Source organism: Rutilus rutilus (genome assembly GCF_951802725.1).
Source record: "Rutilus rutilus genome assembly, chromosome: 19".
Taxonomy (NCBI): domain Eukaryota; kingdom Metazoa; phylum Chordata; class Actinopteri; order Cypriniformes; family Leuciscidae; genus Rutilus; species Rutilus rutilus.
In genome coordinates this window covers 23,168,968-23,194,989 of record NC_140232.1, presented here as the reverse complement: position 1 = coordinate 23,194,989, position 26,022 = coordinate 23,168,968, and the positions used below count along the sequence as shown (strand labels likewise).

At 37.4% G+C, this 26,022-nt stretch overlaps 1 protein-coding gene across 1 annotated transcript in view; it reads left to right on the top strand.

Moving 5' to 3' along the window:
* Window positions 1–21,529, top strand: part of cacna1fb (calcium channel, voltage-dependent, L type, alpha 1F subunit) — a 48,085-nt gene extending 26,556 nt beyond the window's left edge. The window contains exons 21-48 of the mRNA XM_084390284.1: window positions 728–857; window positions 1,364–1,423; window positions 1,543–1,649; window positions 1,956–2,043; window positions 3,018–3,125; window positions 3,244–3,296; window positions 3,454–3,600; window positions 3,699–3,900; window positions 5,107–5,265; window positions 6,027–6,137; window positions 6,351–6,434; window positions 6,718–6,846; window positions 8,198–8,263; window positions 8,409–8,500; window positions 8,682–8,841; window positions 9,495–9,622; window positions 9,710–9,806; window positions 9,888–9,990; window positions 10,269–10,370; window positions 11,039–11,166; window positions 15,078–15,197; window positions 16,141–16,400; window positions 16,499–16,522; window positions 16,633–16,755; window positions 17,637–17,794; window positions 17,886–17,998; window positions 18,968–19,315; window positions 20,108–21,529. Coding sequence (XP_084246410.1) covers window positions 728–857; window positions 1,364–1,423; window positions 1,543–1,649; window positions 1,956–2,043; window positions 3,018–3,125; window positions 3,244–3,296; window positions 3,454–3,600; window positions 3,699–3,900; window positions 5,107–5,265; window positions 6,027–6,137; window positions 6,351–6,434; window positions 6,718–6,846; window positions 8,198–8,263; window positions 8,409–8,500; window positions 8,682–8,841; window positions 9,495–9,622; window positions 9,710–9,806; window positions 9,888–9,990; window positions 10,269–10,370; window positions 11,039–11,166; window positions 15,078–15,197; window positions 16,141–16,400; window positions 16,499–16,522; window positions 16,633–16,755; window positions 17,637–17,794; window positions 17,886–17,998; window positions 18,968–19,315; window positions 20,108–20,374 — 3,667 coding nt within the window. The 3' untranslated portion in view covers window positions 20,375–21,529. The remainder of the gene's footprint in view (window positions 1–727; window positions 858–1,363; window positions 1,424–1,542; window positions 1,650–1,955; window positions 2,044–3,017; window positions 3,126–3,243; window positions 3,297–3,453; window positions 3,601–3,698; window positions 3,901–5,106; window positions 5,266–6,026; window positions 6,138–6,350; window positions 6,435–6,717; window positions 6,847–8,197; window positions 8,264–8,408; window positions 8,501–8,681; window positions 8,842–9,494; window positions 9,623–9,709; window positions 9,807–9,887; window positions 9,991–10,268; window positions 10,371–11,038; window positions 11,167–15,077; window positions 15,198–16,140; window positions 16,401–16,498; window positions 16,523–16,632; window positions 16,756–17,636; window positions 17,795–17,885; window positions 17,999–18,967; window positions 19,316–20,107) is intronic.
* The last annotated feature ends 4,493 nt before the right edge of the window (window positions 21,530–26,022 follow it).

Here is a 26,022-nt window from a genome sequence, read left to right as displayed (position 1 = left end):
ATACTAGCCATATTTATTTATTTTTGCAAGCTATAAATCAATATTCTGCATTATGCCAGAGGAATTAGTTTGCTGTTTGTCACTCACTCCATCTCAAACATGGACATTATGATTAATGTTCGTCATACTTTAATTTAGATGGCTTAACACCGTGAGTGTGTCAGTTCTGGAGGAATTCATCAATAGAATAAAACATTTGGCTTCCTAGATTCTTATAGTTCTTATAGTGCATTTTCCTCAGAAGTAACAGTCAGTCATCTTGTCTTCAGTAAACGATTAGAATCTCTTTGGCTTTATTAAGATAAACAGCAAAAATCATATTTGACCTTAAATATGTTTTATTTTTGTATTGTTAACAGCAAAAACAAGTAAAAATCCAGTGTTTACGAACAGTCGCATTTTTGGAATGTCAAATCAGATTTCAAGTAGTTTTTATTGTCATTTGAGATGCATTGCATATTTAACATCATGCAAAATGCACAATATTTCCTGGAAATGCATCCAAATGCACTCATTTTCACTCACCCAGATAGTGAACTATGTGACACTCATTATGTATTGAATAGTGAATGAGTAGTTTCGAACACAGCATATTCATGACCATATAAATGCCTCTGTTTTCTCAAGCAGCGTGGCAAATAAATGTAATTAAAATAAAGTAATATTGAATTTTGGACCATGTAGACAACACACAGCTGACCACAATTCTCTTTGTGTCTCTCTCCAGGATAAGAGTGGGCTGCCATATCCTGATCCATCACCACATCTTCACTAATCTCATCCTGCTTTTCATCATTCTCAGCAGCATTTCTCTGGCTGCGGAGGATCCTATCAGAGCTCACTCCTTCAGGAACAATGTGAGATTCCTGCTTGCTTGCACACACATGCAGGATCATTAATAGTTATTTACTGCAGCTGAACTTATTGGCATGCTGGACAAGCTCTTCAGGGCCAGCTGAGGAATGCCATCCTTCACACACACACAGCTTCTGTAGCTCTGACACACACACACACACGCATAGCTTAACATGATTTACCCAAGTCGGACATGTTCCTGGATCAGAATCCTTGTTAGTTCTGGAACAACATTGGTATCAACCAATCAGATTTGAGGTTTGGGGTCAAGACTGGAGTCAAAGGCTCGAACAACATGCTTATCAACCTATTATTTCCCTGAGGGTTTCGGAAAACATTATGGTGAGGGCTCGGATTGTTTGGTGGAAATCTTCAAGAACAAAGGATGTTGATCCAGGACTGTGTCCTACTTGTCTAAATCACGTATACTGTACACAAATAAACATGTCACATACTACATACTGTACCATCATTTTTCATATTAGGAGTCCTGAATTTATCTCTACAGGTTCTGGGTTATGCTGACTATGCTTTCACTTCCATATTCACTGTGGAGATCTTACTGAAGGTACCGGTCAATCAATCAATCAATAGTTTTTGTAATGATTTCAAACCGATAAGATAACTGCAACAGAAGTGTTGCTACACTGAAATGCCCTCATCTTTTTTGTTCTGTTATCTCTGTAGATGACAGTGCATGGCGCATTCCTCCATCAGGGTTCCTTCTGTAGAAACTGGTTTAATCTGTTGGATCTTTTGGTGGTCAGTGTGTCTCTGGTCTCCTTCTTCTTACAGTAAGTCCACAACACTCATACAGTCATCAAAAGTTTCCTGTTCATAATTTGTGTAAACAGGTGAGGTAAGCTGTGATATCTGATGAATGCATCAGTGTATGTATCGCCCTCTGGTGGAAAAAAGTACATAGTGCTCTATCATGCTTTGAATGCAAATGTAAAAAAAAATTATAAAATGAAATTTTAGAGACAATGAAGAAGAAGTCCACATATACTAAGTTAAATCTCTCTCTCTCTCTCTCTCTCTCTCTCTCTCTCTCTCTCTCTCTCTCTCTCTCTCTCTCTCTCTCTCTCTCTCTCTCTTAGTTCAAGTGCCATCTCTGTAGTGAAGATCCTAAGGGTGCTTAGAGTACTAAGGCCTCTTCGAGCAATCAACAGAGCCAAAGGACTCAAGGTACAGCTTTTAGTGTTTTTTGTGTGTATGCCCTGTGGTGAAAATCAAGTTGTAATGTTGTGTATATATGTTGTGTTTTTGATATGCTGATACAAGACAAACCATGTGAAAGTTCATAAGTCAACACCACTGCTGAGTATTTTCTCCTTAAAACTGCAGTGAACCAAAGACAGTCTCAAAGACGCAGGTTTAAACCGCCCCTGTTTCCTACTGTCACAAACAAGTAACCAATCAAAGTTCTTGGCAAAAGTTTCAGAGGAATGTTTATATGTAATTCCAATGACCAATTTTGACAATATTTCTGTTAATTATAACCTTCCTCATTCTTTCCAGGAACCCTCATCTGCCCGAATAACCTCCTTTCTCTTCATATTTACATCCTCTAAGCTTTTAAGATTTTAAGTATATACAAAAGTTTGGGGTCCGTATGATTTTTGAAATGTTTTTGAAAGAAGTCTCTTACGTTTGCCAAGCCGGCATTTTGTTTAATCAAAAATGCTGTAAAAAGCAGAAATATTGTAAAATACAATTTACATTTTAATTTAAAATGTAGTTTATTTCTGTGGTCAAAGCTGAATTTTCAGTCTTCAGTGTCACATGATCCTTCAGAAATCATTCTAATATGATGATTTTCTGCACAAGATACATTACTTATTATTATCAATGTTGTGCTGCTTATTATTTTTGTGGAAACAATGTTGAATTTTTTTTCAGGATGCTATGATGTACAGAAATGTACATATCATTCATAATCATGTAAAAACGGTCAATTTTGATCAATTTAAATTTGAACCATGAACCAATTTAAATTTAAATTTGATCAATCCATCCTTGCTGAATTTTTTATTTTATTTTTAATCTTGCTGACCCCAAAAATTTTGAATGGCCATGTAATTAATTTTCATTTTCAACATCGGTGTTATGGTGTAAACTCCATTTCTCTGATGACTGTGTGTTTGTTTGTGTGTGTGTAGCATGTGGTACAGTGCGTGTTTGTGGCTATAAAGACCATCGGGAACATCATGATCGTCACCACTCTACTTCAGTTCATGTTTGCCTGCATTGGTGTTCAGCTTTTCAAGGTAAAACACTCACACACAAAAAGGCTGTGTACCTCCTGTGCTCTCAGAAATTTAACATCAGCATAAATATTATGTGTGAATGTACTTTTTAATGCGTCATTACTGATGTATTTTGTAGGGTAAATTTTATCGTTGCACAGATGAAGCTAAAAACACTCCAGAACAGTGCAAGTATGTCATATTTCCGCGTCTGTCATTACATTTTAATTCTGTTCTTATGTTAACCACATGTGTGTGCCTTTGGGCAACATGCATGCTTATGTGTCATGAGTGTTTGTGCATCCATTTGTGCCTTCAAATTGTTTATGTGTGTGTGTGTGACACACAGGGGCACATTTGTGGTGTATAAAGACGGAGATGTGAGTCATCCAATGGTGAAAGAGAGGATCTGGCTCAACAGCGACTTCAATTTCGATAATGTATTGATGGGAATGATGGCCCTGTTCACGGTCTCCACTTTCGAGGGCTGGCCAGCGTGAGTCTGCCCCTCTGTCATCTTCCTCCATATGTCACTGAAGGTCACCATGGCCATGTTTATACAATATGCTCCACATCCTGTTTTTCCTCGTTCAGGCTGCTCTACAAAGCCATTGATGCCAACGCAGAGAATCACGGCCCCATTTACAACTACCGTGTGGAGATCTCTATATTCTTCATCATCTACATCATCATCATCGCCTTCTTTATGATGAACATCTTTGTGGGTTTTGTCATCATCACTTTCCGTGAACAGGGAGAGGCTGAGTTCAAGAACTGCGAGCTGGACAAAAATCAGGTTGGAAGAAAGTATTCACAACCAATTCACAATTCAATTCAAATTCACAACCAATTTTACTTCCGTAATGTAAAATACACTATTGTTCAAAAACCTGTACTGAGTGAGAATTTTAGAATTTAATACTTGTATTCATTCATTTGATCTTGAACTTTCTTTTCTTGAAATAATCCTAACATTGAGCACCAAATCATCATATTAGAATGATTTCTGAAGGATCATGTGACACTGAAGACTGGAGTAATGATGCTGAAAATTCAGCTTTGCCATTACAGGAATAAAGTACATTTTAAAATATATAAAAATTGAAAAAACGTATAATATTTCACAATATTACTACCCTGGAAATCCAGAGTTCTCGCGAGAGCACAAATTGAATTTGCTCAGCGAGTTAACTCTGGCGTCGAGTAATGATGCTCATTAAATATGCCCTTGTATCCGAGCTGCACCAATCACATCGGGTTATCTGATATAGGCGGGGCAGAGGCGAGCTAAACAGATGACGACAGCGCTGTGGCGTCGAAGTCATTAGTAAACATTGCAAGATGGCTATGGATGAACACCAGTTGTTTGAAACGGCTTTGGCCACTACAATGAACGAGTTAGACTTGGCTTTTTATCTAAAAGAGGAACAGAAGACGCCGCTCTAATGGTTCCTTTGCAAGAAGGGCGTTTTTGCTGTTTTGCCGACCGGCTACGGCAAGAGTCTAATCTACCAGTTAGCTCCGCTGGTAGCTAAGCATATGGGGCTTGTTGTGATTGGTCGTAGTGTTATCCAATTGCGTGCAGTGAGATTTTTAAATGCATGCTTGGTGCCGCCCCTCGAGCTGGGCGATTTTCATTAGTCGACGCCAGACCATTAATCTTTCAGATTTGGGTCTGGATTTCCAGGCTACAATATTACTGTATTTTTATCAAATAAATGCAGCCTTGGTGAGCAAAAGAGACAAAAGAGAGTTCAAATTTTTTAACAGTAGTGTATGTCCTAGCGAAATAGGGTATTTAAATAGGGACACATATTTTTTTTTTCTTTGGAGTAACATGCACAGATAAGTTGTTTGTAATAAAAACTGAAACGTGTATTAACAGTAAGTATACAGGTTTTCATGTTCACTTCTCATTTTGAATAATAGCCCATTTGAGTTGAGCTGTGCACCAGTCCAGTGTATATTTTCTCACACTATGTCTCCTTTTTGTCATTTGCAGAGACAGTGTGTGGAATACGCCCTGAAGGCCCAGCCGTTGAAGCTGTACATCCCCAAAAACCCAGTGCAGTACAAGTTCTGGTCTATAATCAACTCCACAGGGTTTGAGTACATCATGTTTGTGCTGATTCTCCTCAACACTGTTACTCTGGCTGTGCAGGTAAACAGCTGAGTCTGACAACTCTTACAAAAGCTGTATAATCAGCATGTAGAACCATAGACAAAGACATCTATTTTTGGTAATGTGAATCTGAGCTTATATGAGCTTTCTTGGAATCCAACATGAACCTTTAGGCCAGTGCTGAAATAGTATTGAGAAATTGAAGTTCTGTGTGGTAGGATTATGGTGCTTTCATGTCATACCAGAATTACCAATTGACTAATTAAACAAAAGGCCTGTTCACACCAAGGATGATAACTATAACAATAATGATTTTTAAAAAATCATTTTAAATGTAAAAGAATAGCAGAGTCCACAAAATCACCTATAACAATAACAGAACAGAAGTTGGAATCACTTTTAGACTGATTGTTTTTCCAGCCAATCAGAATCCATCTTGCATTAGCATTTAAAGAGACTGCATATAATAAACAGACCGATCATGCGCTGATGTGGACGTTATCGTTATAGTTATCTTTATAGTTATTCTTGGGGTGAACTATATGATTTATATGAAGTCAGTGAACTGATTGTTTCTTAATAATATAGGATAATTAAAATAGTCTAAAAATGGCATAATACCATCAATATGTGATGACAGAATTCAGTGGCACTGATTCATTTGAAAAAGGCATTTCTATACTGACATTAATCTAAATGTACAAGTCTATAAAGTAGAAAAATGAAGGATGAATGATTTGAGGCTGATATTGAGTCGAATGCTAAATGTAGAATCACACTGTTTCTGGATGCTTCCACAGCACTATGACCAGTCAAAGTTTTTTAGTCACGTGATGGACATCCTCAATATGGTTTTCACCGGCCTTTTCACTGTGGAGATGATCATTAAACTGATGGCTCTCAGACTCCGGGTCAGTCCTTTCACTCACTTGCAGATATGATATGTGTTTGCTAGCTAATAACCTACCGTCAATAAAGTTGCTGATTTATTTTCTTAAAACCAATTAAACACTTTTCAAACCATTCATTCTGAAGCTTAAGTTAGTCTTGAACTTTTCAAGTGTGATGTTCTTAATATCTGGTTGATATTTAAATATGATATCCCCCCCCCCCCCATTTCGCAGCATTACTTTGTTGACGCATGGAATTCCTTTGATGCTCTGATTGTTGTGGGAAGTGTGGTGGACATTGTAGTTACAGAGTTCAGTGTGAGTTTCTCTTTTTCTTTATTTAATCAAATAATAGATATCAAAAAGTTAAAATAGTAAACTGCACAATATGCTAAGTAATCTTTTAGTTAAATTCAGTTGATAATTTGTTTAAAATATTTTTTTTGTCACAACCATCTTTTGAGCCTTAGATTCTAATGATGATCATAATTGTCTTTAATCCAGACATTACCTCACTTATAGTTGATGCACAAATTAGAATCACACTGTATGTTTCCTGTTTGGGACATATGTGAAACTTTTCTCCCTTTTTTCTCCTTAGAGCTCAGAGGACAGTTCTCGTGTATCCATTACTTTCTTCCGCCTGTTTCGTGTAATGCGATTGGTTAAGCTACTCAGCAAGGGGGAGGGCATTCGTACACTGCTCTGGACTTTCGTGAAATCACTCCAGGTCAGAAGACAATGATTACAAAAACATTTTTCATATTTTGAGCAAGTGATTTAAAGGTACAATATGTAAGAATTTTGCATTAAAATATCCCATAATCTCAAGGCCAGTGTTATATATTTTGTTAAGTTGATTACTTACAATATCCCAAATGTTTCCAACTATTTTTAAATCGTGAGAAAATTGCGATTTTAACCAAGGAAACGGGGCGTTAGAGCAGGGGGGAGCTGGGTGTCGCCAGTCAATTGCGTCATATCCGCGTTACCCTCGGTTTCCGCTCGTACTGCGTGGAGTCCTGGACAAATGCGGAAGTTGTAGTTGTAGCGTCTATCAAGCAACAGACGTTAGCTTGTTTCTTGCAGTCGTTATGGAACACAATTATTCTTTACCGATTGCAGCTGGTTCTGTCAACAAAGCATGCTTAATTTTATATTTTCCAAATGTAGCATTCGGTAATAGTTATGTTTATGTAAGGGAAGTATTATTGCTTTAGATTAGTGTTTAGTTTATTGACATTGTTTATCACGTCTGGTGTTTATGGCCATGTAAATAAATATAGCATGTGTTATACATAAAGATTAATCAGTATTTTGGCAAATGATGTGGGTATGTTCGAATGTACTTTTACAACAATTGTTTAGAACACGTAAAACTGCGCCGCGTTATCACAACAATGAATTCGACATACAGTAACATCTATGATAACCAATTTAGTATTAAACCTTACTTTTCTTGCAGTTAATTCATTTTAATGAAATAAAAGTGTGATGAGGTTCAAGAGTCAGGAAGGAAGAAGACAGGGGTCGGCGTGACTGGGACTCGTACTTTATTAAAATAAAACAAAACAAACAAAAGTCGCACACAACGCGCATTCACCGTGGCAACCGCGACGGCACAAAACAGTTAAAAAATGAGAGCTCGGATCCACTGGTTTTCTTTCTCTGCGTCCAATTCTCTCTCGTTCCAGCGCGCGGCTTATAAGTGGTCTCTCCACGCCGATCACTGCAATAAGACACAGGTGTTCGTCATTTGCACTTGACCTACTTGCGGGACGCTCGTCTCTTCTCTCTCCCATTACAGACCGCGCTGAACCACGCCCCCCTCGCCACAAAAAGCATGTCATTATAAAAATAAAACTTAACCTCATCCATGAACATGATTTTTCGATTCCCGTCTGACTGATTTACATCCACGGTGGAGTTTAAAACGACAGTTCCCATCATTCCACGCTCCTTCACATCGTCATCAAGCTACGCCGTTGTTGTTGTTTGGAATGTAGCGCCCTCTAGCGGCAAAAAATTATTTCATATTGTACCTTTAAGTTTAAATTTGTACCATTCTTTTTGTCCCTCAGGCCCTGCCGTATGTTGCTCTTCTGATCGCTATGATCTTCTTCATCTATGCTGTGATTGGAATGCAGGTAATTTGAGGCTGTGGAAATGTATATATTTTTGTACAGATTTTATTATAATTTTCGTTTATATCATTTTGATTATTTTTTAAATAAACAGATGAACAACTGTTGAACAATTTAAAAAAGAATGAATGATTTCTCTCTTCGTCAGACATTCGGAAAGATTGCCATGCAGGACCACACGCAAATCAACAGGAATAACAACTTTCAGACCTTTCCGCAGGCTGTGCTGCTTCTATTCAGGTGAGAGAGTGTGTTTTTCTGTAGCTCAAACAGTAGAGCATGGTGTTAGCAATGGAAAGTTCTTGGGGTTTGATTCCCAGGAAATACATGAACTGATAGAAATCTATACCTTGAATGCAATGCAAGTTGTTTTGGATAAAAGCATCTGCATAAATGTAATGTATGTGCTCTTCATTTGCAGGTGTGCAACGGGTGAAGCGTGGCAGGAGATCATGTTGTCCAGTCTTCCAGGGAAACGCTGTGACCCAGAGGCAGACTATGAGCCCGGTGAAGAATTCACCTGTGGCAGCAACTTTGCCATTGTCTACTTCATCAGTTTCTTTATGCTCTGCGCCTTCTTGGTAATTGCACCGAATGTTGTTGTTGTTTGAATTAACTCTATTCTTGATAACTTTGCAGTTACATTATAGCTTTATAATTTCCCAGCTTCTCTTTTCATTTCTTTTTTAAGAAAACTTTTCAATTGATAAGTACGCAGAATTATGAATTCATTCTCTCGGTTTAGTAAATCGTGGTCACGAATTAAGAATTCATTCCCACAATTAAGAATTCATTCCCACAATTTATTAATTGGCTTCCCTCGTTTTAGTAAATAATAATAATGTTGAACTAATTTAATTAAATCAAAATGAGGGAACAAATTCTTGCAACATGTCAACAATTTAGTAAAACAAGGGGAACGAATTATTATATTGTGTGCATGATTTACTTACAAATTAGTAAAACATGCTGAGGTATTAGTAAGTAATTGTAAATTCGTGGCTACGAATCCCACAATACACTTACAAAACATTTACATTTACTGAAAAATCAGTTTCTTTCTGACAAATGTAACTGACAAATGTATGCCCCTATAATTTTTTTTTTTTTTTGTACAGAAATTTTTTTTTTATTGTTGAGCTCTTCATAGTAATTATTATGCAGGACATAGTAGCATTTCGTTGGCTAAAATGATTTCAATGTGATTTGCATAGTCTTTGTTGTGTATTTTCAGATTATTAATCTGTTTGTTGCCGTCATTATGGACAATTTCGACTATCTGACCCGTGATTGGTCAATTCTTGGACCACATCACCTGGATGAGTTCAAAAGAATCTGGTCAGAGTATGACCCTGAAGCCAAGTAAGACTATCAGTCTCTCTCTAATGCCTTTTATATTTAAACAAAAAAACTGCTTCAAGACAGATTAAATGTGTGTTTGTTTTCCAGGGGTCGTATTAAGCACTTGGATGTTGTGGCTTTGCTCAGGAGGATCCAGCCACCACTTGGATTTGGGAAACTCTGCCCTCATCGTGTGGCCTGCAAGGTAAAGACACGTGCACAAAATCCATCTTGTGTGTTCTCTTCCCTTATCATATCTGTCTTTGTGTCTCTCTCTTTTTGGCAGAGGCTGGTTGCAATGAACATGCCCCTGAACAGTGATGGTACAGTGACCTTCAACGCCACCCTGTTCGCCCTGGTCAGAACTGCGCTCAAAATCAAAACTGACGGTCTGTACGGGCGTACACACAAACACATACTCATACACTTCATCTTTCTGTTACAGAGCTACAGATTATTCTTATGAAGGTGTGCTTTGCATATAAATCCATAAGCCCTTCTGTCATTGTCATCTTTTTTTTTTTTTTTTTCTAAATTTAACCACATGCAATAATATAGGTTACCAGATAGAATATTAATAGACAGTAAAGCTTTTTGTATAAGCACAGAATCATGATGTTCTTATGTAGCTCTGTAAGCTCATGTGGCTGTAATGTGTTGTTCTCAGGGAACCCTGATCAAGGGAATGAAGAGTTGAGGATCATCATTAAGAAGATCTGGAAGAGAATAAAACCCAAAATCCTGGATGAGGTTATTCCACCCCCTGCTGGTGAGTTTTTCTCCATTACAAACAGTATATTTAGTTCCTCAAATCAGTCAAATGACCACATGGCACATGGAATTTTTAATGAATTAATTGACTCCCTTTCTAAATGCAAATTTTTTATTTGAATGACAGTAAGCGAATTTAATGAATTGCAAAACGGCAACAACAAAATGCACAAGAGCATATAAATCATGTATCTGTATTGTAAATCTACTTCATGCTGTTTGGATTTATTATAAAAACTTTGTTGTAAATCATTCTGGCAGTTTTCTGGAAAATTAGATGTTCTTCCATCATGGTCCATAAAATGAAAGTTAATTTAAATAGACATTTTCAGACAGACAGACAGACACATGTTGGTGGAATTTCATACGGTGATTATTAATATCTAAGGTTTCTGGAAATGCCTCATATATTGTGCATGTGAAAACATGTTTATAAGTGATTTACTCTAAAAAAAGGAAATGTAGTATTAAATAGAATATGTATTATTTAAAAATGTCATTTTTACTGTTGACTTTACATTACATTTTTGCCTCCAGTTTTATTTAATTGGCATTTAAACCACATCCTCAGTTCAGTTCTCAATGCTGCACAAACCTAATGACAAGAAATGACAATTTTCAACTGTGCTGTTTAATTTACATCATTCAATGTTGCTTCTGTTACAGATGAGGAAGTGACTGTGGGTAAATTCTACGCTACGTTCCTGATCCAGGACTATTTCAGGAAGTTCCGTAAAAGGAAGGAGAAAGTGGGTCTGGAAGATTCAGAGAATGATAACCCTTCAGCTCTACAGGTAGATCTCTTCTACATTTTATTTTATCTGGGCACATACCGTACATAAATCACACATTTTATGCAAATGCCCCACATTTGTCCCCACATGTAATGGGTTCATACAAATCCCACATTGAGAGATGATCCACTGAAGCAGACTAAACCAACAAAAGTCTTTACTTTAGATCTGTGACCCTGGCAGTCTTCATGCCCAGGATCACTTTACACAGTTTCTGATTATTATTCTCTGTGGGTGTGCTATCATTGGAAGGTTGAGGTTGCATGTGTGGGTTTTGTGTCCATGCTGCATGCATTTAATCATTCTTACAGACCATTTCATCTGTGATAAGGTGGCCCAGGTTGCTTTTCAACAATCTGCCAATCTTAGAGTAAAATTGTGGGGCAACACAAATTTGAGGTTTGCTACCTAGGTGGGACTCAAATCCACAATCCCCATCTCCAGAAGCTGATGCCTTATCCATTAGGCCACTGGGGCTTTTTTTAGCTTTAGCCATGTAGTCTCCAGTGGTGGACAGTAACAAATTATTTTTACTTTGTTACTATACTTAAAGGTGCAGTGTGTAAATTTTAGCGGCATCTTGTTGTGAGGTTGCGAATTGCAGCCAACAGAAGTTACGGTGGCCGATAGGAAAAGTCTTCGTCTGAGACAGCAGCAGAGAGTAACCAGTTAAGCAATGAGGTTTCTTTACAAAGATAAATTAATAAATTATGTTTACTTAATTATTCAGTAAAATGATATGTTATTGTGAATATTATTGTTACTTGTTCATCATTGTGTCAGTGTTTTATTCGCTGACTTTAGCTAGCTTCTTTGCACGAAGAACAACATAGTGACGAAACGTGCTCTGTAGTAGTTTGTCCGTTTAGGGCTACCGTAGAAACATTTTGGCGCAAAATGGCTATTTCAATGTAAGGGGACCTGCGGTGTATGTACAGTAGATAGAAATGGCTCGTTCTGTGGTAATAAAAACATAACGGTTCATTATGTAAAGTCTTTATACACCACTGAAAACATAGTTATGTATATGATATTGCATTTCTGTCAACAGATCCTCCTAAACATTACACAATGCACCTTAAAGGAACACTCCACCGTTTTTTAAATAGGGCTTATTCACTTTCTTTCCTACATTTAGATAGGTGGGCAAATGCATTTTTGTCTCAGTGCATGCATTGTTTTAGTTTGACAGGGTCGGCGCTAGCTTAGTTTAGCATAATGAATGGAATCCTTTGTTGCCAGCTAGCATGTCCTGAGTAAAAGTGATATAAATTTTTTTTTTTTAAAAACACCTAATTACTTCTTGTGGCCTGCGTATTCACAACAAGTACAAATAGTGATGCAGATTAACACTAGGCAATTTCCTAGGCAGATGTTGACTTATATATTAAGGACTATATTAGGGGGAAGCACAGGCGAAGCACTGCTACTTGGGCGTGATATCTCTGCGCCCAAGTAGCAGTGCTTCGCCTGTGCTTCCCCCTAATATAGTCCCAAGTCAATATCTGCCTAGGAAATCACCTAGTGTTAATCTGCATCGCTATTTGTACTTGTACTTGTATTTGTACGCAGGCCACAAGAAGTAATTAGGTGTTTTTATTTTATTTTTTATATCACTTTTACTCAGGACATGCTAGCTGGCAACAAAGGATTCCATTCATTATGCTAAGCTAAGCTAGCGCCGACCCTGTCAAACTAAAACAATGCATGCACTGAGACAAAAATGCATTTGCCCACCTATCTAAATGTAGGAAAGAAGGTGAATAAGCCCTATTTCAAAAAACGGTGGAGTGTTCCTTTAAAGTAAATTTTTCAAGTTTCATTTTTGGGAACTTTTACTTTTACTTCACTACATTCCACAGTATAATATTGTACTTTTTACTCCACTAAAATCATTCCTGGTTATTTTGAACTGAAGAAATCGTCACATGCTTCAAGACGCAATAGTGGTGTCCAGTTCATGAACAAGCTGATTAATTAGAATTAACCTATTTAATCGGTTCCCAAATCGCACTGAAGGATTCAATCATGAATTGGACTGATCCGATTGCATCTATTCTTGAGTCAACAACTCATAGATCCAAATGATCCAGTCAGAGTGAGTCTCCAGTTTAACAGTTCACTGAATTCACAAGTCTGACTCAAAATGAGCCAAGAACGGGAGATGCTTGGAGCTTGAGTTAGTGCGCGACTGAGGCTGCTCACTGCAGAGCCATGGGTGGAGTGTGAAGTCCAGCGTAATGGGTGGAGCTAGAATGTCAAACCACACCCTAACCATAACTCTATCCCTCCACCCATAACTCTATGGTAAATGGACTGCATTTATATAGCGCTTTCACACCCTATCCCTCCACCCATAACTCTATGGTAAATGGACTGCATTTATATAGCGCTTTCAACAGACCCATGGCCACCAAAGCGCTTTACATATTGCCTCACATTCACCGACGGCGGTGTCAGCCATGCAAGGCGCCATCCAGCTCGTCGGGAGCAGCTGGGATTAGGTGTCTTGCTCATGGACACCTCGAAAATTGGTCAGGTGGAACCGGGGATGGAACCACCAACCTTCCGGTTTGTAGACAACCTACATCAACCACTGAGCCACTGCCGCCCATATCGCCACCATATCTCCATATCTCCAGCCACTCTATCCCTCCACCCATTAGATCCACAGAAGTGGAGCTGGACTAGGTCAAGCTCAACCCATAACGTCCAGAAAGGTGGAGCTGGATGTCATTTGGCTCTGCAGTGAGCAACACTTTGAGCGACTGATGGAGCAAAAAGTAAGTTACTAATACCGAATTTTAGGATTTCTAAATGAAAATCATATTTAGGTTACGACTCTGAGTTGTTTGTAAACTAAATCTGCTGTAAAATGGCGAGTTGTTTAAGCACATTGTATAAAATTCTTAAATGTGGACGTCTACATTTGTGGATTATCGTCTGAACAGGGTAGGTTTCAGGTAAAAACTAAACATAATGTTAAAATAACGCAAATGAATGCCCATGCATCTTCCCCGCTTTCCCCGTGTGTTTGCATAGCGTTCTTAAAATGTTAACACATTTTGTTATTTTCAATTGTTTGCATACTTGAATGATACGCATATGATACGTTTTTGTAATACAATAAAATGTTTTCTTGCGGATCAATACATATTAAGTGTCTGCATAATCTACCTTATTGACTAGTGCTGGCTACTTGGAAATTCATAATTATTACTAATGATGTCAGACTGATCTGTAACCTATTTAAGCTCTATCTGTGTGTCATTAAAAATCAAGTAAAATTGAAAAGGATTAATCTTTCTGGAGTAATATTTTAATAGGATATCTGTACTTTTACTCAAGTACTTGTTTTGTGTACTTCATCCACCACTGGTTTTCTCAGTTAGTAATATTAAGTATAAGCCATGCCAACACAACAGTAATGTTATTTTATCTTCTAGCCCTACTTGGTTTTAAATGATCATTGTTATGTTTGCGACCTCAGTCAACCTCATCGAGCAGGACTCACTTCAGTTTCGTCATTCAGACATGATATCTTGGATCTAAGTGGCTGATAGCTTTTCTACAATTTTAACTTGAATCTGTAGGATTGTTGGTTTGGCAACACAGATGTATGGATTTTGACCCAAATGGGACTTAAACCTACATTTCCCAGCTCCAGAGGCTGCTATCAGGCCTCTAGGCCTCTGTCCTTTTTACAGCAAACATTTTTTTAGAACCCGTTTGAAAGCATGCCAAATATGAAAAAAAAAAAAACGTATCTGTTCAGCTGCTGGGCCACCGTTTAGCTGCCAGTTTCTGAGTTTTTTTCTGGTCATTTTGGTGTCTGTGTTGTATAACTCGGCTGCATGGTGAGCTGCATATATACTGTGGTACCTCTCTCTTTCCGCGTGCATCTGTGTCAGGCAGGGCTGCGAACTCTGCAGGACTTGGGGCCAGAAATGAGACTGGCCTTGAACGAAGATCTGGAGGAGGATGAGGATGGTTTGGAGGAGGAGCAAGAAGAGGATGATGCTCATTATAAGGTGCTTATCACTTGAACCATCAAGATTCTTTTGGAGCAATTTTTTGAAAATTGAATTAGTCTGTTTTTTAATCAATTAACTGATTTTGTTTTGCATAATGAGTTTATCTTATTGATTCACTAAATTGAAAATATTACATTATATCCAGATAGTCAGAGACAGAAGAATTAGAACATTATTCAGAATAATGAGACACATGGTCTATTGAGACGGATGGTAATTTGAGTACCAGATTTACTCTGACTGGAGCAGATATCAGGTAATTAATAGGGGTTCGGGCTGAGGATTTTTTGGTGTAGGTGTAGATGTTGTGGCTTGGTTGGTGAAATGAAATGAGTATATTAACTAGTGCATTGCCTTAACATCAACCAAACAGTGTATGATTGATAATAGTTTGCTTTCTGTAAAGTACACTGCATGTGTGGTAAGTTGAATAATTTTTGGCAGCACACTTTTAAAGTGCTCTCAGTGTTTGCATTGTTAGCCACACAAAAAGCTTACGACCCAGGTGGGACTTGAACCCACAATCCCCAGCTCCGGAGGCTGATGCCTTATCCATTAGGCCACTGGGCCTCTGTTTAGTTTTACTTTTGTTTAGCTTCAGCAATAATCAAATCCTTAAAATTGATCAGTGTCACATGATCCTCCAGAAATCACTCAAATATGCTGATCTAGTGCTCAAGAAACATTTCCCATTACTCAGTGTTGCAAACTTTCTTTGATGAATAGAAAGTTCAGATCTTTTGTAACATTATAAATGTCTTTACTGTCACTTCTGATCAATCTAATAAATTGAATAAAAGTTTGGATTTCTTTCAAAAACAAATCGCACTGATTGCAAACGTTTAAACAGTAGTGTAAATAGTCAAATGGTCATGCTTTGTAATATTTTATTTTAATATAACATTTGGTGTTTTTTGCACTCACATTGCTGTCCTCTTAGAATGAAAATGGCTATGCGGGCCACACTGAGCCCTCAAACAGAAGCCGGCGCTCCTCTTTGGCCACTACTCCCAACGTCGCTCCTGTTCCTGTCCCAGGAGATGGCATCTTGAATGGGGGACTGGGACGTAGGAGCTCCCTTGCAAAAACACAGAATGGGAACGGTGCTCTGGAGCACGAGAACCTCAGGAGGAGAGACAGCACGCGTTCCTCCCTTCGTTACCAACACAAGAATGGTGTGATCGACCAGCTGCCCAAGAGGTAAATCTAGTTGGCTGCATTGCATTTATTCATATTATACATTATACCTCATATTATGTCATTTGTATTTTTATATAAGTTTTTTTTTTTTTTGATAGACCATCATACTACAAATACCCAAGGTAAGCATTCAGCAGATAGTTTGTTGCACCTCCCAGCAGGACCTTTCTCTGTTCTGTCTCCTGTTCTCTCAGTCTCTTGCTGACTGCTGGTTTCCTCTTTTCTCCCTCAGGAGGGACTCCAGAGACCGGTTCTCTTCTCCGCTGTCTCGGAGAGAGGAAGGTGGTGAATACCCTGGAGAGCAGCGCTTCTATGGAAAAGACGAGGACAGCGAGAGTGTCATCTCTAGAGAGAGGTACTCATAAAGTCTTACCTTTGCCTAAATGAATGAATTCATATTTTGTTGATTCATTTAAAGGTACGCTATGAAACTTTTTTTTTTTTTCAAAATTAAGTAATCATACTAAATAAAGTCAATACATCATCAATCCGTCTTCCAAAATGTGTTTTTGTCTTACCCTGATTGACTATGGTAAGCCTATCGTAAGTGTTTATATTTTAGACCTGACTGGATGGTTTGTTGTAAATGTTGTAAAAGCAATGCAGAGATGGTGAGTTAAGGTATTTTATTGAAAATATACATTGCCATATGTATCTCTCTAACAGAGGTCATTGTAAAGCATCATCTTTTAAGAGTCATTTCATTATGGTTGTTGAAGCGCTGTGCTGGAATTTATTTTCAAGGAAGTACCGTTGTTATTAATAGGTATAGCTACTGTAATGTCTTCAGCTAGTCAGCCTGAGATCCTTTTCATCTAAACTAGTTATATCTCCAAAAATGAAAATTCTGTTGTCATTTACTCACCTCCAAATTGTTACAAACCTGATTACATATCTTTGTTCTGCTGAACACAAAGATTCAGATTTGAAGAATGTTTGTAACCAAACAGTTGTGGGGAACCACTGACTTTCATAGTATGAAAAAATATACTATGGAAGTCTATGGTGCCCCACAACGTTTGGAACAACAACTAAAGTAAAAGGTAAGTAAATGATGATAGAATTTTCATTTTTGGGTTAACTATCCCTTTAAGCCTAGTAGTGAATGTTTTATGAGCAGTAAGATAACCATACGCATGCAGAGCCGAAGCACAACCAACACAATGTTCTTCTGCAAAATGCGTAGTGTACATTTAAGCAGTATTATAAAAGAAATAACATGTTTTTCGTCTTCAGGCATGGTTATCCAGAGGACAGCACAATTTTCCCAGGACATAGAGACGTGTATGATGGCCACTCTATGAGACACCCTGTCTACGGTAATCATCATGGAAACAGTTATGAAGAAGGCAGGAGGACAGCACGGAGACGCCTGCTGCCAGCAACACCTACTGGTAAATCAATTATAATGTCGTTTGGAAGTAATTAAGGATTGTGCCCAAAGTTAATCTGTATATTTCATTCTATTGTTTGTCCATTTCTCAGGGAGAAAAACTTCATTTAACATACAGTGTTTAAGAAGGCAAGGTAGCAACGATGACCTGCCCATCCCAGGAACGTACCATCAGAACTCCCCACCCTGCAGAGTGCGTTCACAGGTAATGTTACTATAGACTATAAACTAGTTCATTTTCATGAAATGTATTATTTTTAGTATTCACATGGAATTTTATTTATTTATATTTTATTGAATAAGGTGGCTTGGATAATAAAATAAAACATAAAAATAAATGACTTAAAAATCCTTTTTTGTAATATGGAGATCACATTATCCCACTTATTTGATGCTTTTCAAATGCCTTTTATTTATTTTGTTGCTTTACACTTTTCTCAGATCTTCAATGGAATAATTATTATTTTGACAACTATGAAAACAAACAAATAGTGACTATAAATGTACACATTTTAATATTTATTGTGTGAAAAAATGTTTTATATATTAAATTATGCTTCACATCAATTTTAAGTATGCGCTTCACTAACACTGCTGTCTGTTTGGTAAAAACATTTTGGAAAAAAGTGTGATAGGGGCAAAATTGTTGGTCACAAAATTGTTGGACCCCACAGCTGTACAAATATGTGACCAACAATTTTGTGTCAAAATATTTTAATTATATGTATTTAGGATACATTAAAATGCTACTTGTGAATGTAGTCTAAGTAGAGAAATTAAACAAGCCTGAAAGTGTTCTACCAGATTTTATTTTCCAAAAGCCCATAGGGTCTAAAAATGCCTGTAGTTAAAGAAACACCTTATGTTCACACAGTTCCTGCTTGTCAACTGCTTTTTGGAACTGAAATGACTCCCTTGAATATTTACGAGTTACAACATTACTTTTAAGGCCTTCAGTACGAGTTGAAGTCGCGCTTGATCCCACGTTCAACACAAAGCTGTGTGTGGAACGCAGATGAAACACCATTCATGCACTTCTGTAGAAAATCGTTTAGAGGAATCGTGTTGATACTGTCTCAATATGAAACAGATCACAGCGATCAGGATTATAATGACAGCATTGAACATAACCTATATTACTCAGTCTTTCTTTGTTTCTTTCTCTCGCTCTCAGGGATACGGCAGTTATGATTCTCGTCGCAGCAGTGCAAGATCGTCCACGGGTTCAACGGCATCCTGGGCGAACACCGGCCCTCGACGGGGTCGTCTCCTCTACGCTCCCCTTATCTTGGTAGAGGAGGAGGGAGCAGCAGGGGCTGGTAGTGTGGGCATCTGGGACAAAAAGGATAGTTCCGTTGGAGTGCCTGCGTCGGTTCGGCACCCCGGTTCGGGATGGTACTCGGGACCCTCTGCTGGTGGAGGGGGGCAGCCGTATAGAGCCTACACCACCCTTAGAGTCCCTACCCAACTCAGTCCTCACTACAGCGAGAAGAGAGGCAGCGCTGACAGTCTGGTGGAAGCGGTATGAGTGGAGAAACACTAGAGCATGAGAGCAACATTACAGTAATAACAAAATAACATTACAGACACATTACAGCTGGACTACATCAATATTACAGTAACATTATAACATGTTACAACTAAAACATAATTAAAGCAACCTCAAGGGAACATTTCAAAAGTAGCACAGCAACACTAAAGCAAACACTGGAGCTCTTTATAAAATTATTAATGCTGCTGTGATGGATATATAATATAATATCTATCTATCTGTCTCTCTATTTATCTTTATATAATTAATAAATGTATAATAATGTAATGTAATATATTTAATAAAATAATTTATAAATATAAAAAATAATACAATAATATGAATATTATATTTTTTATTTTTTTATTCCTGTGATGGCAAAGCTGAATTTTCAGCAGTCATTATGGAGTAATATCACATGATTTTTCAGAAATCATTCTAATATGCTGATTTAGTGCTCAAGAAACATTTCTTATTATTATCAATGTTGAAAACAGTTGTGCTGCCTAATATTTTTGTGGAAACTGATACTTTTCTTTCAGGATTCTCTGATGAATAGAAAGTTCAAAAGAACAGCATTTATTAGAAATAGAAATCTTTTGTAACACTATAATGTCTTTATTGTCACTTTTGATCAATTTAATGCATCCTTGCTGAATAAACGTGTGAATTTCTTTAAAAACAATCTTACAGACCCCAATCTTTTGCACAGTAATTTGGACAAGGACATGTGTAATGCCATCACTCTCAGTCACTTCAGATCTTTCTTTTTCTCATCCACAGGTCTTGATCTCTGAAGGTTTGGGGTTGTATGCCAAGGACCCAAAATTTGTAGCCTTTGCCAAGCGTGAGATTGCAGATGCCTGTCACATGACCATAGATGAGATGGAAAGTGCTGCAAGTGATCTCCTAAGCCGTGGCGGCTCTGGGGAAACCCAAGGCTTTCGGAACCACGCAGATATGGGACCCATATACAGTGACGAGGAGCCAATCAGGAGCCATGAGGAAGAGGAGCTGGCTGATGAGATGACTTGTGTTACGTCTTTCTGAATAACGAAAAAAGAGCCAATCAGGACATCAGTGGGTGGAGCATCAGAATCCTGACTGACCAATCATATTGTTCATGCTGCTCTGAGTCAGAGAAAGAATCTGGTGAGAAAAAGGAGGTTTTGCTCAAAAATATTGTGAGCGGATCACAGTCAGTCTGTGAAAGAGACCAGCTCCGGTTTACCCTGTCTACATGGCAGTTTTAAATTCTTTAAATACAAATCTCTGAGAAGACTCTTTTTATATAAACTGATTATCATGTTGAACATGTTTTATATACGTAAATGTGTTTTTACTCCATCATTCTTGTTTGTCTGTCTATTTTTAAACGTCATTTACAGAGGGATACTCCTACCTAAAATATAAAAACACAATAATTTAAAGTATTTAAATAAATTATTTTGATTAAAAAAATAACAATAACAACATCAACACTTATAATATTTTTTTTCTTCAGGTTTGTCTTGCATTTTGTGTGTATGTGTATTTTTTTTCCAGTTGTCCATAATAGGCTCTTGTGCTTGATCGTTTTTGAATGTGGGTTGAGTCTTTAAATGGTGTTTACTCCAATTCTGACTTGAAATTCAATTTTAAAATAAAAATATCAGCTTGGAACAAAAAGCACACTGTGTAGGAGCAACAAATCCTACTTGTGTCGGGTTTTCCAGAGCCCGGCCGGAATTTTAAGGACATTTTTTAGAACAGTGAAAAGTTGTTGTTTTTTCTTCTTCTTTTTTTATTTTATTTTATTCATTTTATTATTTTGTTTCTGCTGTTTCATACATGTGGATGATTTTGAAATATTGTTGATATGCCTAGCCACTTTAGTCTTGTCCGTTGCCTATAGGCCAGCCATAGCAACAATGATCTATTCAGTAGGACACAGTTCCCTTTTCATAGGGCTCATTCAATACAAATGGAAAATACTGAACATTTGCTAAAAATAAAATGACCACACATTGCAGATGTGAACTTATCTGTCATACCACATTTCTGTGTAATCCCCAGCATTTGCTCCCTTCCAAAACAATTTAACTACTTTAGTGTAAATATACAGAACGTTATTAATAAAACCACTTCATAATAATAACTAAAGATTTATATGTGTGATTGAATGAGAGTTTATTTATAAAATATATAGAGTGATGTTTGTAAACCAATATAAAGAGGAAGTGTTTCCACACTTTTTGCAATCTGTCTTTTTTATATTGTCTGGGGTATCAAGGCCTGTTGGTCAGTAATTTTATTGACTTCACCAAATGTAATAAATTAGTAATTAATCATTTTTAATTATGAAAACATGGCAATCCAACTTATAGCATTTTGTGGGAAAGCATTTTGCAAAGCCATTTTGTGATGCAAACGTTTTCTGATTGCATAAAGGCCCAGTGACCTAATGGATAAGTCATCAGCCTCCGGAGCTGGGGATTGTGGGATCAAGTCCTGGGTTGCTTTTTACTGTATGTGTTTATTAGACGTGTGCTCCAATTGATTTTCTGATTGGTCGTGGCGGTGGTGTTGCAACAATCTATAAAGATATTCTTAATGTTACTCTGAAAACAGGACACAAGTTTTAATACATTTGAAGTGTACTTTCAGATAAAAAAAAAATCCCTTGTATCTCTTGCTTTGGCTACCGTGTTTGGCTACCCTATTTTGACTTCCTTAAAGAATTTGCAGTTTTTCTCAGACCTATTGGTCAACGTCAATAAAGCATTGATTGCTGGAGATTTTAACATTCACGTAGAAAATAAAATGATGTGTTAGGGGTTGCGTTTACAGATTCACTAAACCCCTTTGGGGTCAAACAAAACGTCACTAGACCAACATTTTAATCACTGGATTCAATTATATCGCATGGAACCAATCCTACTGATATAGATATTGTCACTGATCACTTCCTTGTAACATGCATATTGCGTACTGCTGATATTTGCCATATTATGCCGCTTTATCGACCAGGTAGAACAATTGTCCAAACCACTATGGATTCACAAATAACCTGCCTGTTCTGTCTCAGCTGCTCAGTGTACCCAAACACACAAATGCACCCATCAGATTAAAAAAGGTAAGAGTGAAAAGTGCTGTGCCATTGTGAAACAGTATTACCCACGCTATCAAGAGAGAAACTCACAATCTATAGCGCAAATGCATACAAACTCATTTAAAGGTCTTTAGAATCGCGTGGAAATACGGTAAAATGCTCTAAAAGCAGACAGGGCTGAGCATCTCCGCAAACTTATAGAAAATAACCAAAACAATCCTAGGTTTTTGTTTAATACAGTGTCTAGATAAAAAATAAATAAAATAAAAAAAACACCTAAACTTGCTATTCCATTACAGTTTAGTAGTAATGACTTTATGAATTTCTTCACTGAAAAAATCGAAAGCATCAGAAATACAATTGTAAATGTGTAATGGAAGCCAGCTAGTAAGAGCTGTGTGAGTAAACCTCACTCCCCTGATCTTAAGAGGTGCTCTAGCAACTGAAGCTAGAGACTGCGGTCTTTAGCCTCCTTGTCAGAGCGCCCGCCTCCCACGCCGGAGGCCCACACAGAGCAGGGCGAGTAGGACATGAGGGGTTACAAATGTACAAACTTTGACAGCGTTCTATGATTCAGCCTCAATTATCACCCCTCAAGAAAAATTGCAGTGATGTACAACTATAGGACAAACTTATCATTTCATTTAAACCAACAACATGTTTAGTAGATTCAATACCCACTAAACTGTTGAAAGAGTTGTTACCTGTAGCAGAAGAGCCTCTTCTCAATATTATTAACTCGTCTCTATCTCTATACCGTTCAAGCTGGCAGTTTTTAAGCCTCTCATTAAGAAACCACAACTAGATCAAAATGAATTAGCAAATTACAGACCCATTTCAAATCTTCCATTATGTCTAAAATACTAGAAAAAGTTGTGTTCGCTCAATTGTGCTCATTCCTGCAAAAAAAAATAAAATAATAATAATAATAGATATCTATGGAAAATATCAGTCTGGATTCAGGCCCCATCATAGAACAAAAACTGTGCTTAAAATGACAAAAGACTTACTTCTAGCTTCAGACCAAGGCTGTATCTCAATAGTTTTATTTTATCTTAGTGCTGTGTTTGACACTATAAATCATAAAATACTCTTAGATGGACTTCAAAATGACACTGGTATTCAGGCATAGGCCTTAAGGAGGTTAAGGTCGTACCTATCGGACCGCTACAATTTGTCTGTTTAAATGGGGAAAATCTAAGATAACGTCAGTAAATTATGGAGTGCCGCAAGGACCTGTGTTAGGCCCTCTGCTGTTTTCAATATGCTGCCACTTGGTAATATTATAAGAAAACATTGAATTAGTTTCCACTGTTATGACGATGAAATCTCTAAATTGTTGAAAGTTGACGGAGTGTGTTAAGGATATAACATATTGGATGACCTGTAATTTTCTTCTGTTAAATTTAGATCCAGTGTAACCGAACTTTTATCGCCCTACAATCCATCACGCTCTTTAAGTTCACAACTCTGGACTCTTGGTAGTGCCTAGGATATCTAAGTCTACTAAAGGTGGGAGAGCATTTTCGCATTTGGCTCCTAAACTCTGGAATAGCCTTCCTGTTACGTTCCCCTCCCACTTTGATAATGTTTGGGTCTCAGACTCACTCTCCCAGTTTAAATCTAGACTAAAGGCACCATCTCTTTAGCCAAGCATTCACATAATACATATCAAAACCTTGTACTACAGTTATATCAGATAAAATGCAGATGATTATCTTTGCTTAATGTTATGAACAGCAGCTATGCTAATTATCTGCTTTTGTTTTATCTCGGGATGCCCATCCAGAGGTAACTAGAGAGTACGTCAGCTCCAGTTTGGATCCAGCCTCTTAGGAAGACTTCAGATGCCCCAACACCTGAGACTCCAACTCCTGCAAAGACTTTTTTCTATTGTAATCATTATTCCCATTCAATGCAATGCATCTATACACATTTACATTTACATTTAGCTGACGCTTTTATCCAAAGCGACTTACAATTGCTATATGTCAGAGGTCGCACGCCTCTGGAGCAACTAGGGGTTAAGTGTCTTGCTCAGGGACACATTGGTGTCTCACAGTGGATTCGAACCCGGGTCTCTCACACCAAAGGCATGTGTCTTATCCATTGCCCCACCCCACCCCACCCCACCCCACCCCACCCCACCCCACCCCACCCCACAAGTAAACAGTAAATACCCCACAAGTAAATAGTTACTTAAATGTGCTCATTGTTTATGCAGTAAATTAATAAATTGTTAGCAAACTGACTTGTATATGTACATTTCTGAAATACATTAGTTGGTCACCTCCGATAACAGATCACTCTAAAGTGTAATGTATAGTCATATGCATTTTCTATAAAGCTGCTTTGAAATTATGTATTGTGAAAAGCCCTACTCAAATAAATGTGAATTGAATTGTCCAGAGGAAGAAAAAAAAGCCCAATATTAAGCAGGCTATGTTCTCTCTACTCAATCAAGGAAATGTAGAAAAGGTTTAAGACAGCCATGTCTCTCAACAAATCTTGTAAGGTACATACATATTTATGATTAGGATTCATAAACTTCATTTCATAAACCAGTAAGACTTATGGGGGACAGTTTGTGTGAAGGAAAGAGCTTATGTGAATCATAAGCTGTACTGATGCATTGTACACTAAAGAAGTTTTGACGCAGAACATTTTTGTCATAGATCCAGATGTCTGGAAGAAGGAGTGGAACGGTTGTGCAAGAGGGCCAGTAGGGCTAAAGAAAGTGCCCTCCCCAACATTGCATAATACTTCTTTATCAAAGTTCAGCATTTCTCAGCCTCATTTACAATAATGAGGGAAATTAAAGCACAAGAGTTTTGCCATTAAGACGCTCTCATAACATAATGAGTGTTTTCCTCAGCAGTGAGAACAAGACAGCTGCGGTGCTTTGGGCTTCAAAAGGAGGAAGTAGAAAGTGAGGAATAAATGTATGTAGGCCTACTTTTATTATGATGCTGCCTTTTGTGCTGTCCAAAGAATCTAGTAAAGAGGACATTTCACCATTATTTACCACACCAAAAAATTTATATAAATATAGTATATATACTAATATATGATCTGATTATGAATAATCTTCATTTTGGAAACATTTTCATGTTTTAGCATTTGTGTTTATTTCCCCTCTCTAAAAATAGTGTAGAGTCACCATTGTCAGTTCATCTCTGTATGGTTAAGGAGAACATTATATATAGCCTACCTTATTCTATAAAGATCTTAATAAACCGATTAATTATGATATTTTAACAAGATTACTTAAAATATATAAAGTTTTATGGAGAGCCAAATGAATCCTGAGTGACTGGAACTCCAGAATATCCGTACCATTCATACATCATTCTCATAGATTTTAAGTTATTTAACTGTGATGGTGTTGTCTTGTCGTTTTTAAAAAAAAAAGTCTTTCATTAGTATTTCCCTATTTGAAACTTAACGTTCCACCTATAACACTGCAAAATGAAACGATATAATTCAATCTCAGCAGAAGCCAGGCTATTAAGTGCTGAGATTGAATTATATCGTTTCATTTTATGATGAAACGATATAAAGGCTACTAAGTGCTGAGATTGAATTATATCGTTTCATTTTGCAGTGG